Source organism: Camelina sativa, chromosome 12 (assembly GCF_030686135.1).
Source record: "Camelina sativa cultivar CO46 ecotype springtype chromosome 12, ASM3068613v1".
NCBI classification, from domain to species: Eukaryota; Viridiplantae; Streptophyta; class Magnoliopsida; order Brassicales; family Brassicaceae; genus Camelina; species Camelina sativa.
In genome coordinates this window covers 3,313,785-3,330,317 of record NC_141891.1, presented here as the reverse complement: position 1 = coordinate 3,330,317, position 16,533 = coordinate 3,313,785, and the positions used below count along the sequence as shown (strand labels likewise).

The 16,533-nt window shown below is 38.5% G+C and overlaps 4 protein-coding genes across 4 annotated transcripts; 2 read left to right on the top strand and 2 right to left on the bottom strand.

The window, feature by feature from the left end:
* Nucleotides 1-609: 609 nt before the first annotated feature.
* Nucleotides 610-6,222, bottom strand: LOC104729935 (F-box/LRR-repeat protein 15). Its single transcript, XM_010448967.3, has 17 exons — nt 5,316-6,222; nt 4,972-5,212; nt 4,755-4,887; nt 4,444-4,543; nt 4,163-4,360; nt 3,798-4,068; nt 3,604-3,702; nt 3,371-3,459; nt 3,148-3,247; nt 2,883-3,053; nt 2,619-2,771; nt 2,375-2,535; nt 2,086-2,284; nt 1,528-1,979; nt 1,357-1,420; nt 1,134-1,220; nt 610-1,038 (listed from the first exon to the last, which is right to left on the bottom strand). The coding sequence occupies exons 1-17, from the start codon at nt 5,687-5,689 to the stop codon at nt 952-954; spliced, it is 2,979 nt and encodes a 992-aa protein (XP_010447269.2). The 5' UTR covers nt 5,690-6,222; the 3' UTR covers nt 610-951.
* An 892-nt stretch (nt 6,223-7,114) lies between these two features.
* LOC104729934 (putative pectinesterase/pectinesterase inhibitor 44) lies at nt 7,115-11,076 on the top strand. The gene is made up of 5 exons (XM_010448966.3): nt 7,115-7,667; nt 9,173-9,301; nt 9,413-9,889; nt 9,992-10,315; nt 10,473-11,076. The coding sequence occupies exons 1-5, from the start codon at nt 7,382-7,384 to the stop codon at nt 10,844-10,846; spliced, it is 1,590 nt and encodes a 529-aa protein (XP_010447268.1). The 5' UTR covers nt 7,115-7,381; the 3' UTR covers nt 10,847-11,076.
* Nucleotides 11,077-11,434: 358 nt separating this feature from the next.
* On the top strand, nt 11,435-13,327 carry LOC104733156 (uncharacterized). Its single transcript, XM_010452763.2, has 3 exons — nt 11,435-11,701; nt 11,803-12,594; nt 12,911-13,327. Exons 1-3 carry the CDS (start codon nt 11,435-11,437, stop codon nt 13,325-13,327), a joined length of 1,476 nt encoding a protein of 491 aa, XP_010451065.2.
* A 797-nt stretch (nt 13,328-14,124) lies between these two features.
* LOC104729933 (putative pectinesterase/pectinesterase inhibitor 45) lies at nt 14,125-16,455 on the bottom strand. Its single transcript, XM_010448965.2, has 3 exons — nt 15,349-16,455; nt 15,100-15,260; nt 14,125-15,015 (listed from the first exon to the last, which is right to left on the bottom strand). Exons 1-3 carry the CDS (start codon nt 16,317-16,319, stop codon nt 14,318-14,320), a joined length of 1,830 nt encoding a protein of 609 aa, XP_010447267.2. The 5' UTR covers nt 16,320-16,455; the 3' UTR covers nt 14,125-14,317.
* Between the last annotated feature and the right edge of the window lie 78 nt (nt 16,456-16,533).

Genomic DNA, 16,533 nt, shown 5'->3' with positions numbered 1-16,533 from the left:
GACTAGATAGATTTCTGCATTTCCAATTTCGTATATTTTTTTCCTGGATTTGTAAGATGTATTTCCATTTGTTGGTCAAAATGCTCTTCTATAATAACTTTTACTATTTTCTTTTTTCTTCATAAATAATATTCTCTTGATATTTTCCTATTGGGCAATCTTCAACATTTTGTTTTCGTTATTTTTTAAAATACTTATCAATCACTCCCCTTTATGATGATTTCTAGTGGAGACCGGTAGTTATGTGGTGTTTTCTCTTCACTCTATGGATTAAGAGATCTTTTATGAGAAATTCAAAGCCATTAGCCATATGCCTCTGCATCTATCAAGAAATAATAAGTACGGTTACAACGAATTCTCCAACTACTAGTTCTGTCCTTTAATCTCATTTAGTATCTTTTAGATGCTTAGCTCTGTTTGAGACTTTGAGCTTAGAACCAATTTGACACTTCGACTGTATACAGAAGACTCAAAACTCACCCATTTTCTTAGTTTGACCCTATATGTTTTGACCCTTTATAAGAGAAAAACGCCGGAGATATCAGAAAAGTAAAGAAAGCATTGCAATTGAACCAATCGTCTCTTCAGACTAGTACTAAGTACAAGTAATAATCCACAAACAATTCTTGATTGAAAACTTAATAGGGATTGTGAGTCCATGTGGATCAATGCTTACAAGGCCTAATGCTGAGGCAAATAGAAGAACTACATATAACAGTAGCAACATTATCATGAATCACAAACACCAAAAAGTATTAATGTTGTTAGGTTTGTGTCATCACACAAGCAGACTAAGGAGGCCACAGTACGAGCTCCACAGGCCTATATGCACTACTGAAACTCATGACTTGGACCCATTTACATCCCAAATACCACACAACACAACACATTACATTATTTCTATAATCTGCAGAAAAAAGTTGTATATAATAAAACATTCGGCGCAAAACCCTAATCTTGCAAAAGATTCGGACTGCTGAAGACGCGTTTCAAACTAGGGCACACTGTTCGGAACTTTGTCATGCTCACCGAGGATATCTATTAATCACCAAAACAAGATTTTAATTGTTACATCAAAATGAATTAGCTGCTAAGTTTTGACATCGAAGTAAACACTCATTAATTGTTAGTACCTTTGGACAGAAACGGAGATCCAATGTCTCGAGTGAGCTGCATCCTGATATTGCCGCTTCAACTCCTGCTTCGTCCATGTTACAAGACTACCAAAGACAACGGTACCAAAAATGTATTTAGTGATAACATATGTAAAAGTAATTCTGTCTACGAACAGATATCCATGTTTAACCCAAACAAATACAATATAAACAGCTACCAGTTATCGGGCAAAAAACATACCTGAAGAAAGAGACTAGCCAATCTTGGACAGCAAAGCTTCAATACTTCCAGAGAGCAACAGTTGCTAGACAATTCATTTTAAAATGAAATGGAATTAGCAATACAATAACACCACTCATTTAATGGAAGATAAAGAAAATAAGTTATACCGCAAATGCAAAACCCTCATACCTTAGATTAAGTAAAACCAGGTTGGAACAGGCGAGATCAACCTCCTTCAGATTGACCGATAACGAAAGGTTCAGCGTTGATAAATGGTAAAAGCAAGCTGCAGGTGGTATCAACACTTTTCTGATGTTGGGGCAACCCACACAGTTTAGGTTTTGCAGTAACCGATTGGCTGTTTCAGCTGGTTCCTGGGTATTCTCACTACAACTATAGACCCCAAAGTAATCAATTAGCTGTACACTGGTTGAACCCCAGTCGAGGTCATGCATGTTTACACAGCCGTTCAAGCTCAAATGGGTCAAGTGTGTGCAGCATGCAAGTAGATCATCTATCGCAGTCTGGCAAAGAGTTCCATAAGACAGGTCCAGCTCTTCAAGTGCCGGTAATGCCCCTTCTTTGTATAGTGGCTCCAGTGATGAGTCAGTGAGATATTTGCAGGCTTGTAATTTGAGCACCTAAAACAATAAAATGTCAAAGAAAGCCCAAAAGTTTTAGGATATGATACTATGATAGGATTAGACATGAATGGATGATATACAAAGAATGCAGCAATATAATTACCTTCAGCTGAATGCAGGACTTGAAGACAGGCTCCAAATTCATCAAGAAAGTGTATGATAAATCAAGAACAGTCAAATTTGGGAGCCCGTTCAAGGAAGACAAGCCATCGGGGCCAATAGAAGGGCAAGACATTAGCACCAGTGACTCAATTAGTGGGCAGGAAGCAGTGGTTGCAGACAGACAGTCATCCCTCAGTTGACTGGAAAAAGGTAATGGGGTAATTTGATTAGCAGCACCATGATATCAGTCACGAAAATGGAAATTAACAAAAAAAAAACAGATAAATTACCTGCAGAAAGACGCATCTAAAGATGTCAATAGAGGACATATAATGATAGCGTCAGACAGTACACCGCAACCTTTCAGTTCAAGAGACACCATATAAGGTGCTTCTATATTGAGCACACTCAATTTTGGGCATATTCCTAAATTCAGAGACCGGAGCGCGACCTATTCACAGCCAGAAAGGAGAAGTAAGAAATCGATTAGTTAAAGATAAGTTAGCTATTTGATATGAGAAAAGCAACACTCACAGGCTGGAATAATGCAGTTTCGAGATGATCACATCCATCTAAACAGATCTGCTCTATGCGAGGGCACTTCAACTCAAGAGAAGTAACAGCACGACAGCCAACAAGGGAAAGACTTGCTAACGATGAATTGCAGAACCGCACTGCTGTTAAGCTCTACAAGAATATATAAAAAAATAGAAACAGTTAGGAACCAGTAAAAATATCATTCTGCTATCCAATGCAGGCAATAGCTGTAGAAAAATAAAGGAAGAAACTGTATCATACCTCACAGTTGTCAAGAATTAATGATTTCAGCATTGGGCATCCACCATTATCACTAAATATTTCACAAACAGTATTGGACAATGATTCACAATCAGAGAGATCCACTTCTTGCAAGGAATGGCATTGCAGAACCAATGTTGTCAAATTCTCCTGTTTTTGGAGAGCTAATCGCTGCAAGAAAATGAAGAAACATTCACGGGTTTATTAGATCAGAAATCCTAATCAAAATGCAGAGTAACAAGATCATGATTAACTAAGTGCATACTTGAAGGGAGTTGGAAGTGATTGTGATACGGCGAAGCGCTGGACAGTTTGAAACAGTGATTGATGAAAGCATGGTGCTGTGCAAGTTCAGATCTGTAAATCTGTTAAACACAGCAAAGACGGATACATGAGTGAAATAATAGCAAGAGATAAAAAAGAAAGACATGAATACTAATCACAATAAAATCTGTAGGTAGAAAGCAAACCAAAGATGAGAGCTATACTTGCGGCAATGGACTAGGCTTATACTCTGCAAACGTGAGAGATGCAAAGATACAGATGTCAACAGATTGCAATTGTCAAGCTCCAGAACCTGCAATAGATTTTATATGGTTAACCCAACTGATATTGTGGTCTTCGTTAAAAGGTTGTAGAACAATATGCATGTGGGTGTGGAAAACAAAAAGAGGTTGGTGGAAAAACAAAAGAAAATAGTTAAAGGTTGTAGAACACGGACCTCTAGCGCAGGACTATTAGCAATCCAAGTCATAGACGCGGATGTTATACCCTCACAGCTATGCAGCTTGAGAACAGTCAACAATGGAAGATGTACTGACTTTAAAGAAGAAAAGGGCAATCAAGTCAGAAAAAATAGGAGAATGAGAGACAACAAAAAGGGAGGGAGCGAAGCAGGTAGATAATAAGACCAACCTCAAGAGATATATTGGGGCAGTATGAAGCATTAAGAATATGCAGATTAGCACAAGCCTGCGCTATTTCACGCAAACTTTCATCACTGACACAAGAACAGTTTGAAACGTCTAGTGATTCTAACTGAGGACACGAAGTGGCCGCTGAACGGATAGCAGCATCCAAGAGCTTATGGCATGAGGCTATATCAAGATGATGGAGGAGTGGACAGTTAAGCATCGCCTGTGACATATTGCTTCTTTTTAATGATAAAGACCTGAGCTGCGGACACCTAAAAGATAGAAACTAATATTAATTAAGAATGAAATACATATAAACGATTAAGAATGAAAAATGAAAATGATTGATTAAAAAAACAAATTCACCTAATAGACAAGCGCATAACGCGGCATTTCGTAATTTTGAGTTTGCGTAGCCTATCATGAACCAGGAGTATTTCCTGAGCACCATTTCCCAGAAGACCCTCATTTACAGTCATACTCCTCAACATATTACACTCTCCCAATGCCTGGAAAAAGTTTTCACTGATATGACCCTTTCCTATAGTTAAGACCTCAAGATACCTGAAACAGATCAAAAGCATTACGATGGATATATAGTAACTTAATTTATAGAAACCATATCTGAGGCTAAATAATACAGATACCTCAAAGAGGTAGCGGCTTTCATAGCCAGAGCGTTAACAGCAGGAGTACCATAAACATTCACTTCGGTAGCATTTGGATAGCGACCACACATGCTTTCAACTGCAAATAAAGCAACTGGAAGTTATATTTTCTATCCAATGTATATTAATATCTCGAAATCTTCCAAATCTCAAATTATTTAAAGGTTTCCACAATCACCAGCTGTTTAATATGTTTTACAAGAATTTTTAAACAAAGGACTTAGTTTATTTTCTTCGAACGCCAAATAACAGAAAAGACAGCTTTAACATATGTATGCAAAACAACTTACATTGTTCGATAGAAATCCTGATATTTTCAAAGTTCAAGACCTTCCAGAAATCCTCATGAGCACTAGCTACTCTCCACTGCCGACATACCATAGCAGAGCGACAAAGGTCAACATGATTCAAGAACGAGAACACCTGCAGGAAAAGATAAAAAGTTAAAACCAAAGAAAAGGAAACCTAGGTAGTTATACTCAAAATGCAAACAAAAAAAACGCATACCATATGCAAGAGGTCATCAGTCAAATCAATATGAACTTCAAAATCTTCAGCGTCTGAAGAACCGTTATCATCTCCATCATCTTTTCTCCCATCTTTACGACTATAATTCAAGATGAAATTCTGGCAGAACATATCAGTATCCGACCGGGAAGAAGAGGCTATGCCAAAACTAACACTTCTCTCCACTGACGAACCAGAATTCCCAGCATCTGAAGATACCCTCGAAACCGACCTGCACTCACTGTAATTGAACTTAAGCATCACTGATCAAGATCCACTTTAAAAAAAAAAATATCTTCTTTCCAAGGAAAACGAAGCCAAGAGAAAGGAGTTAGAGAACTCACGGAAGCCCAGAGTACACTTTGGCACGCTTGTGATGCGAATCATGATCAGCTTCCTCCATCGTACTATCCTCATCAGCAGCAGCAGCAGCAGTAGGCGCAGCATTGCTACTCTCTCCTTGAACTAACTGATGTAGCCGAATCTCAGAGGTCCATAAGCGTTCCAATTCAGCAGCTTCACCTTCCTCCCTCGCCAGCATCTCCTCACACAGCCTCCAACTTGAGACTCTTGTTACCCTCTCGTTTTCACCAAAATCGCCATCTCCGTTATTGTTGTTCTCCATGGCCGTTGTTGCTAAAGAAGATTGTTTCTTCACTCTGCCGCTGTTTTCGTCTTCTTCTTCGTCGGTGAAGCAAGAGAAACACCAAATCCTCATGCACCTATTAACCCCACCTCCTCCCTTGGTTCTCGATCTACCACATTTATTGAAAACCTTGCCACCAAAAAAAAACCAGAATTTGGGGGAAAGTAACAAAATTGTATAAGGCCCAGATCGAATTCAGAGAAGACAGAATTGGGACTCAAGTATGAGAAGGAAAATATCAAAACGCGTAATCTGAATTTAAGATTAGGGTTTGAGAGAAAATTGGAAAAAAGGGTAAAATCGGATCAGATCTTGCGAGGGAGAGAGAGAGAGTGGAGGCTTATTGTGTGTTTGCTTAGTTTAAAAAGAAAAAAAAAAAAGGTGCGACGTCGATGGATACAAATCCGACGATTCGGAAGAAGAAGGGGAAAAAAATCGGGGCGAAAACGGAAAGGGATATGAAGAAAAAATCAAAAAGACAAAACTAATCGGGAAACACAGCTCGTCTTTGGTTCTTGCTTCACCGTTGTTTTGTTCAGGAAGGACCATCTCGATACGGTGTCGTTTGGATAATCTGTACTGTGTGTAAAGTAGATAGATACTCTGTCTGAAAACTCTGAATACGATGTTTAATAAGTTCCTCCTACGATAAATCAGTTAAGACACAATGGTGTATATGTTTCAGTCAAAATACACCTGGTCAAACGAAATCACATCACGTGAGCACGAGCGTAAGCATAAGACCGTCAGGATGGCTCGAGCCATACTGTAATAATATCTTCTGGATAAAAAGTAAATACTAATAGTTACTGTACAAAAACTTGTCGATTCTTCTTGTTTAAAGTTTGAAAATCTGGTAATAAAAAAAAATTATCCGAGTAAAAACAATTCTACAGTGCTGTACCTTTTGTATCATCTTAAACCGTTATAATATTATTATTTTTATTTTGCAATTTTATCTCCTAACGAAACCCATATTGAAATTGGGCTTGGTGTCTCTTTATGGCCCAATGGCCGTTTCTTCCTTGTGACTATGTCACGTGACTCTTTGACTCCCTTATTAGCGTCTCTTGACTTTTTCTTCCATGGTTACAAAAATAAGCAAGGCACTAGTACTAAACTTATCGTACTATTGGATGGCAGATCGATTAAACAAATATTTCCTTGATCTAGTGTTCCTGGAATATCTTTAGAGAGTTAGCTTAGTCGACAGCTAGCTAAATTATGAACTTGTTTACGATTCTATCAATTATTCATATGCAAACTTATACAAGTAAATACGTCATTCAATAGAAAACTAAAAACGTAAGATAATAACGCAGGTGGAGTTACAATTAAAAATTGATATGGCGGTGGATGTGTGAAACAGCTGCATCCGAGAGCGCTAGTGCCGATACGACCGAAGCTGAGAATATCATTGAATGTGTGGGACGGTTGAGTTATAATTAAGTCATTAAGATACATCATAAATATATTATTGAAAATATCAACGATGAAGGAACGCAAACGTTGGGTGGGATCATGAAGTTAAGTCCCCCAATTAAAGTTTTTTAGTAGACTAACTGTTTAGAAGTGGACAGAGAGGTGGTTGGAATTTAATACACCTCCTCTTTTTATAGGTTACACTGACTCAAGAACTTCATATCATCCAAAAAAAAAACACAAACCTTTTGTTTTTCTTTTTCTAGTTATTTTATTTATATTATTGCTACAAACTTAAGGTAGCTTTAAAAAAAAAACGAAAGAGACAGAGAGAGAAGAAAAATGTCATTCTTGAAGTATTTCTTGATCTTCTTGATCATGTCGGGTCTGTGTGTGTCATCAGAGGAGAATATGCAATATGAATACTTGAAAGTTCCGGCGAGCGAGTTTGTGGGCTCCATAAACACAATAGTGGAAGTAATAAGACAAGTGAGTTCGATTTTGTCTCAGTTTGCGGATTTCAGTGGAGACCGCCGGCTGCAGAATGCGGTTTCCGATTGCCTTGATCTGCTTGACTTTTCTTCAGAGGAGTTGAGTTGGTCTGCTTCTGCTTCTGAGAATCCAAAAGGTACGCGCCTTAAACTCCATAGTTAACAACATTAATCGAGCTTTATCGCATTCTTTTATTGTTGGAAACTTTGAATGCATGATCTTTTTTAACTCTCCACTTGTGAATGTAATTTTCTGATCACGAGGTCTCGAAATTATTGTTATCAGATTGAAAAACGGTTGGATAATATCAATACATGCTTTAGTGAAATTTGAAAAAATGATAATCAAATTGGAGTAACCGAAAAATTAACAAAGTACAATGAAACAAGATAATACTAATAGATAGTATGCTTTTTGCCGGTTTATGAAAACTAGGATAAAAAATGACGTTTGTGATAACCGGTTGCTAGCTATTAATAGAAAGAGTGCGATTACTTGGTAAAGCTTGTTGGTTTTCCATTCTAACCGACTAAAAAAGAAAGATTTTTAAACTCAGTTGTTCAGAGCCATGATTTTGATCAAACGCCAACATAATATTTGGTTCAACTTCAAACTAACGCTTTTAAACAAGGAAAGAACACCTTAAGTTCTGATTAGCGGTTAAAATATTTTTCACATTACACATCAGAGATACGAATATATAGGTAAAGGGTAGAGACTAATGTGACGTATAAGACCTTAATGGAATTTAAGTCTTTTACATTACAAATACATATAAAACAGCAGTAACTATATATTCTTGCAACACATGATATACACCTGTACAACTCGACTGGTTTGGACTTTATCTAGTTAGATTCTCCACGACTCCAATAAATGATGATTTGATACCATAGAATATATTATCGTTCACGGATCATGGTGTTAAATGCTACTATAGTCTCTCTATATAGTAAGGCATCTCATTGACATTTTCATATTGCACTTGCTGCATTTAATTTGAAAGCCGGAACGAATTGATTGCGATACGGTTATTAGGTGGTTCTTTGACCGGATATAATCCTATTATACTAGTATTATATACAACTAATGCTACAATTTTAACCAAATTTATTGAATTATACGTGTATATTAGTAGTATAATTTATCCTCCTTGTTATTTCAGCTTAGACAAAGTAAAGGTTTTTTTTTTTTTAAGTGCTTAAACATCTGATATGTGTGCAGGCTATATATTTAAAATAGGAACGGTTTAGTCTATGAAATAATTACCAAACGCTATCTATTAAATAATTTTTTCTTTCTTCGACTGTATATTTCAGTCAAAAATTTTTTTATGTGGTCGTAGTTTGAGTGTTTATATAAATTTTAAATGTTAGATACATATCAGGTGATGATGATGTTACATCAACATTGTGCATTTTCTTTCGTTGATGAAACGAAAGCAAATTCTATAATCATTATAGTAAATGGCATGTGGGTAGTAGGGACACAGAACGTGGATTCAAAATTTTAGATTTCAGCGCAATAAATATAAGTGAGAATATATGACTAGGAACGAATGATAGTGCTAAAATATAAGAATAGTATATCAAAGTGATCAAGAGAACTGAGAATGCGTGTGATGATTTTGAATGGGACCAGGTAAGGGTAATGGAACAGGGAACGTGGCATCGGACACAAGGACATGGTTAAGTGCTGCACTCTCCAACCAAGACACTTGTAGGGAAGGCTTCGACGGTACCACTGGTCTCGTCAAATCCCTTATCGCTGGTAATTTTTTATCATTTTCTTATTCCATTCATTATTGTAATCAACCTCACACTTTCGGTTTTTAATTACGTCCGGTTTGATTCATATTGGTTTTTTAATGTATGATTTCAGGCAGTCTCGATCAACTATATTCTATGCTTAGGGAATTGTTACCACTTGTTCAAACCGACGAGAAACCTACCATTACCAAGCCTATTTCTAAACCTGGCCCAATTGCTAAAGGACCAAAGAACCCACCAGGCCGCACACTCAGAGACACCAACGACGACGAAAGCCTTCAATTCCCAGACTGGGTCAGATCGGACGATCGTAAACTATTAGAATCAAACGGTAGGAGTTACGACGTTAGTGTAGCACTGGATGGGACAGGCAACTTCACAAAGATAATGGACGCCATTGAGCAAGTTCCTGATTATAGCTCGACACGTTTCGTCATATACATTAAAAAGGGTTTATATTTGGAGAATGTTGAGATCAAGAAGAAGAAGTGGAACATCGTAATGTTAGGTGATGGCATCGACGTGACCATTATTTCTGGTAACCGCAACTTCATCGACGGTTGGACCACTTTCCGATCAGCTACATTCGGTAATACATAAGATTATTTTTGTTGTTAGTGCATGTTTTCATAAAAATTATATTTTAATAGTGCTGATGGGTTTAAAACATTGTGTGACACAAATAATTCAGCGGTAAGCGGAAGAGGATTCTTGGCGAGAGATATAACGTTCCAGAACACAGCGGGGCCAGAGAAGCATCAGGCGGTAGCACTTAGGTCAGACTCTGACCTCTCTGTTTTCTACAGATGTGCGATGAGGGGTTATCAAGATACACTCTACACGCACACCATGCGTCAGTTCTACCGTGAGTGTACCATCACGGGAACAGTAGATTTTATATTTGGGGATGGGACTGTTGTGTTTCAAAACTGTCAAATTTTGGCTAAGAGAGGACTCCCTAACCAAAAGAACACCATCACTGCACAAGGCCGTAAAGATATGAACCAACCCTCAGGTACTTTACTTAGTTAGGCACTCTTCTTGAGTCTCTTTTTATGTTTGTAGACATCCTCAATCTTTCATACTTATGTCCTGATCAAATTTCTTAAACCATTGGTGAAAGCCACATTAGTTTTTAAATTTGAAATATTCTAAATTTTGCTCAACTTCAGGATTCTCTATTCAGTTCAGCAATATCTCGGCGGACGCAGACTTGGTCCCATACCTAAATACGACACGGACGTATCTAGGAAGGCCATGGAAGCTATATTCAAGAACAGTTTTCATTAGGAACAACATGAGCGACGTTGTGAGACCCGAAGGATGGCTCGAGTGGAACGCTGACTTTGCGTTGGACACACTCTTCTACGGGGAGTTCATGAACTACGGGCCTGGTTCAGGACTCAACAGCCGAGTCAAATGGCCTGGTTACCACGTATTTAATAACTCGGAACAGGCTAACAACTTCACAGTTTCTCAGTTCATTAAAGGAAATCTTTGGCTGCCTTCTACAGGGGTAACGTTTAGTGATGGCTTGAATATTTAAAATGGCTCGGTGTTTCTATTGTGAATGTTCCTGTTTTTGTTCCTTTATATTTTGTGTTGTGTTTTCTTGTAATGTTCTTCTAAGTTGGTTTTGGAAAATATTGCTACAAGGGGACAGTTTATGGGGTGATTAAGCCAATCGGTTGAAGTTGAACCGATCATATTACTGATATGGTTGAATATATTTTTGTACGTTATAAAAAAAAAACAAAAAAAAATTCATATCTTACATTTATTTTTCGTTATAAAATATTTTACATTGGTATTGGATTCTACCAAACTTGTATGAGTTGTATCAAGCTAAGGCATACATGATGCAAGCTAAATTAAATTTGTGCCTTAAGGTCAATTTAATTTGTGTATAATTAACGTTAATGCGAGACATAAAATTGAAGGAAAGTTGCAGGTTTAATTAGGGAAATGACTAGTAACTACAAATTGCGGTTGGATTTTCATAGTCAATACAAGAGATGCTGTGAAAAAACTAAAAATTCGTCAAGGGAACGGGCTCGTACGCAGTAGAGAGATTATCAGGGATGAGTTTGGGCTCTCTCATGACGTGTATCTGACGTTTCAATGGCCAGAGTGGATGGATGTTGGTAGCGCCGCATGGAAACAGACTTGCCCTGTGACGATTACAAACGACGAAGCTATGGAAATATACTTGGCTATGCATGAGGAGACGAGCGAGGTTCCACTGTATATCTCCGAACTGTCCGTTGAACAGTCAGTTGATGCAAATGCGTTACAAATCCTTGAGGAAAAAGTGATGGAAGATGATGATGACTATGGCTTCAACTACTGGCAACAGTATGGTGATGGAAATGATGTATATGGATCACCACATGCACATGAGGTATGTAATATGCGTAATAATTAACGATATGATATTTTGTGACAGAACTATAATTTTAGCGTTATAGATTTTTTTTAATACAATGACATTGAGGTTTGCAGGCTGCAGTGGAGTACGAAGGCGATGATATATCTGTTGGACATGTCTTCACAAACAAACATGATTGCCTAGCCAAACTTGCTGTATACGCATTGAATAGGCGTTTTCAATTCCATCGTAGGGGAAAGAAACTGACTACGTTGACCTGGATATCTGATTCGTGTCCATGGCGTGTGTATATTATCAAGCTAGAAGATTCTGACAATTACCAGATTACGAGTGCAAACCTAAGACACACATGCTCCGTTGTGGATGAGGATCGTAATGCATACCGTTTACAAGCGAAAACCAAGTTCTTAAGGAGCTTAAAAAAATCAAAGTTTGCTCAGGCGATTGACCTTCAGAAACTTCTAGACAATCACAAGGCGATGGTGTCTTACTGGAAAGCGTGGGAATCACGTGAGCCTGATAACAGTTTCGCATTACTTCCTTCTTACCTCTATTGTCTAGGTCAGGCTTATACCGGAACCGTTACGCACCTCCATCAGGAAGCTAATAAGTTCAAGTACCTCTTCTTAGCATTCTCATTCTCTTTAAGTGGGTTCGCATCCATGCGTCGTGTCATCATCCTTGATGCAGCTCCTATACGTGGGAGATTCGAGGGTTGCCTCCTAATCGCAAGCTGCCAAGATCCTAACTTTCAGGAATATCCATTGGCGTTTGGGATTGTTGACGAAGAAAATGACGAAGCTTGGGATTGGTTTTTCCGCATGCTCAATACGGTCATACCAGATAGTGATAATTTGGCGTTTGTTTCGGAGTGGCATTCCTCAATTTGCGCTGGCATACGCCGGGTAAGTTATCATAATGAATTTATTGCATCAGTTACTATAGCAAAGTTATTGGTTGGTTATAGATATATTATGACATGGAGTTTAATTTATATCAACATTTTTCTGTATTTGGTTATAAAGTCTTGTCATAAATATTGGTTGCTAGTTTGAGTTGCCAAGTTATTTACACTGTCGCACAAAATAGTGAATTATGTTATTGATAATAGGAGATTAGTTATAATAATGCTATATAACTGTTCAGTGTATGTAATGCGTCATTATGTGGATTCCAGAGAATATATCCAAGTAAGTAACCATGACTTTCGTTTTGTTGTAGGTATATCCTAAATCCTCGCATGGGGCGTGTGTGGTTCACTTGCACCGTGAGGTTTGCACTATTTTCGACAATCGTGATCTTGCTGACCTTGTATCCGAAGCTGCACGTGCATATCGTGTAGACGATTTTCATGCAGCCTTTGCCGAGATTGGTAGGATTGAGCCAGAGTGTGCAAACTATCTAGAGGGGATAGGGTTTTGCCATTGGGCGCGGTCACATTTCATGGGTAACAGGTACAATATTATGACGTGTAATGTTGCCAAATCTGTTAATTCTGTCTTAAAGGAAGCTAGGGAATTTCCCATTATACCGCTGATGGAGTTTATCCGAACAACCTTGCTGACATGGTTTGTAATGAGGCCAATGGCGGACCTACATAGGAAATGGGTGGGTCAACTGACCTGGTTAAATTATTGAAATATGTAGTTTTGCATGTAAACTCTTGAAGATTCTGCAGCCAAGTTAGTTTTCCCCTCTAAGTGTGACATCCCAAACCCGAGTTCGATTCCCCAATACCACATAAAAAGTTGTTTTTTTTCCTTTTCAACTGTTTAAAAAAAATTATTGACCCACCTAAAAAAATTTCCTGGGTCCGCCACTGAATGAGGCGAGAGGCTGTGAAAGCTGAGACATCTTCATTTCCTCCAAAGATTCGTGAACGGATTCGCCAAAACTTAAAGATTTCCGAGGGGTTAACAGCTCAGCGTGTTGATGCATTTGAGTACGATGTGAGGGGCGATTCTAGACGACGTTCATTCCATGTCAATCTAAAGCGAAGGACATGCACTTGCCGAGAGTATAATTTGTTGGGTATACCATGCTCGCACGCCATATGTGCCGCTGTGGCTGACGGCTATGCGATCCATGAGCTTGTTGGTTTGGACTACACTACAGGCTAGATGTTTCCGGGTTTTAGAGGAAGAAGTTCCAACTTTCTCTTATCCGAGATATCTTAGAGAAAGCTACTAAAAAGCGACAACACACGTTTATTTTTGCTTATGTTTGTGTTGTACTAAGCTATTTCTTCAATCATCTTTTGGGATCACGGATAATTTTACTGTATATGTACTAAGGTTGTGGCTATCCATGGTTCAAACATTTTATATCCCTCAATTGGTGTGTACTAATAGTGATGAACTCATCTCATCACCACCAATACAAGTTATGTTATATTTGCATCCATTTTTATTATTAAATGGGAATACCGTTCCGTCACATAACGCCTTAAAACTTGTTTCGTGTCAAAAAAATTTCAGTAGAAATCTATATTTAGGACAAGACATTCAGTTTTACCTCAACTATGTTTATGTTCTATAATCTTGTATCTCCAAGATGCAATATCATATTTACCAACATCAATTAAAAGAAAAACAAAAAGAAGTCACCACCTTACGTCTATAGCAAGCATCAAGCTTCATAAAGGCCAAACTTAACCGGAGACCCTATCGCATTGATCCATTCCCCTTGTAAGAATGGTCCTACCGTATATTTCATCGCCTCTTCCTTTTTCATAACCCTAAAACCAGGCCACTTAACCCTAGAAGCGGTTGCTCCGCTTGGACCGTCGTTCTTGTATTCCGCGTAATATAATGTATCAACAGCATAATCCGTCTCTTGCCATCTCAACCAACCAACCGGATCGATCACATCCTCGATTGTTGATTCCATCACGACGGTTCGAGAATGTTTTTTCCACGGCCGGCCAAGGTAGCTCTTGAACTGTGCCTTTGCGGGTTTCAGATCTTCGTTTGGAGCTATTGTGCAATTGTGAATCACAAAGCCTGTCGTCTGAAACTTATCCACTCGTCCTTGAGCCGTCACCGTGTTCTTCTGACCCGGTGAACCTTTTCTGATAAAGATGTCACAGTTCTGGAATATAGCGGCCGCATCACCGAAGATGAAATCGACTGTTCCGACAATGACACAACTTCTGTAATATTGGCGGTGCGTGTATGCGTGTAACGTGTCTTGGTAGCCTTCAAATCGACAGTTTAGGAAAACCGAACGGTCGGATTGGACACGTATTGCGACCGCTTGGTGTCTCTCTGGCCCAGCCGTGTTCCGGAACCCCATGGATTGTGCCATGAATCCTTCTCCTTGTGCCACTATAATGTAAACCAAGCACACATAAGGTTATTGCACCTCTCAGTTGTCTCTTTGAAATATTTTAAGCAAAATTAGGGTTATACCAAATGTTGCTGTGAGTAACGTTCGAATTTTCTTTGCGTGGCTTTTGTTTCCCGTCACTATCGTCTTCTGAGATCCATCACCGATCATTGTAACATTAGCTTTCTTTTTGTCAACAATCACAGATTCATCATAAACTCCATGTTTGACATAGATGGTGTACCTACAAAAACATATGAAGCGTAAAGCCTAGGCCTAGCTGGAAGCCTTGTTTATAAAATATGAAGCATTATTATGAGACGGTTAAGTACCTTCCTTGGTACTTAGCAGGCATGGCTTTAAGTGCAGCGTTAATGGTTGTGAAGTTTCCACTGCCATCTTTAGCAACTGTAGCATTAGGTTTCAAAGCTTTCACATCAACAGCTTTTAACATTCGTCTCTCCGTGTTGCTTAACCAATACGTAGTATGATCTGTTTTTACAGCTGTAGATCTTGATTCAAGAAGATGTCGCGCTTTAACCTTTGGAACCGAGGTAAGGTATCCGTCTAAAGATTTTATCATCGCGAGTGAATTGCTTGTCAAAACTTGAGAAGAATTGAAATTCTTACGTATCTCGGTTTTGAGTTTCCCTTCTTCAAATCCATCGACACATGACTCTTGATAAGACATGACTGCGCTTAGCCAACTGTCCAAATTGGGAACTGCTTTCGCAAAGTTATTAACCTCAGTGTCGTTGACTCTTTTCGCAGAGGTGCCAAGTTCTTCCTTAGCTTCATCCACAAGCAACTTGCACTGCGCTATAGCGTCTTTATCATCTTTGTTCTCTGTTTTCAGGCTCAAGACCTTTTTGAATACTCTGTCTAGATCTTCATTGACAGCTACGATGGCAGACTTTAAAAGGCTCCTAGGATCAGATAAAGGAGTATCTTTCTTTGTCCCATTTTTAAGAGTTTTCTCGCAAACTGGTTTGTAAAGAGTTGAATGGCAAAGTGTTTGGATAATCTTATCGACCTGGCCAGGTTTCACAGTTTGTGCAGCGGATGATGGAGGTTTCTGGCTCGGGCTCTCGCTTTTCTTGGGGGTATCCTTAGTTTTGTTGTTTGTAGTTTTCGCTTGTTCATGAGTTTTGTTTCCATATGTAACATAAGCAAAAGCACCTCCAATAATGGCAGCAACAACAACAAGCGCAGAGACGACTCCCAAGATGATTCTCTTCCTGAATTTACGTTTTCTCTCTGCATTTACGCGTTGTTGAATCTGGTCGAAGTCTTGAAAAGCCATTTTTTTCTTTAAACGTTTTCCTCTGTCTTTTTACTTTGAGAGAAGAAAATATGAATTTTCCTCTGCCTTAGAAGCAAGCTAGGGCAGGGAGGGTAAATTGGAAGATTAATCTTTCTAATTTTTTTTTTTTGCCTGTGTTTATTATATTTTCCTCTGTTTTGATTGATGTATATTGTTTCTCTCATGAGCCAATATCATGCTTTCTAATTTTAGT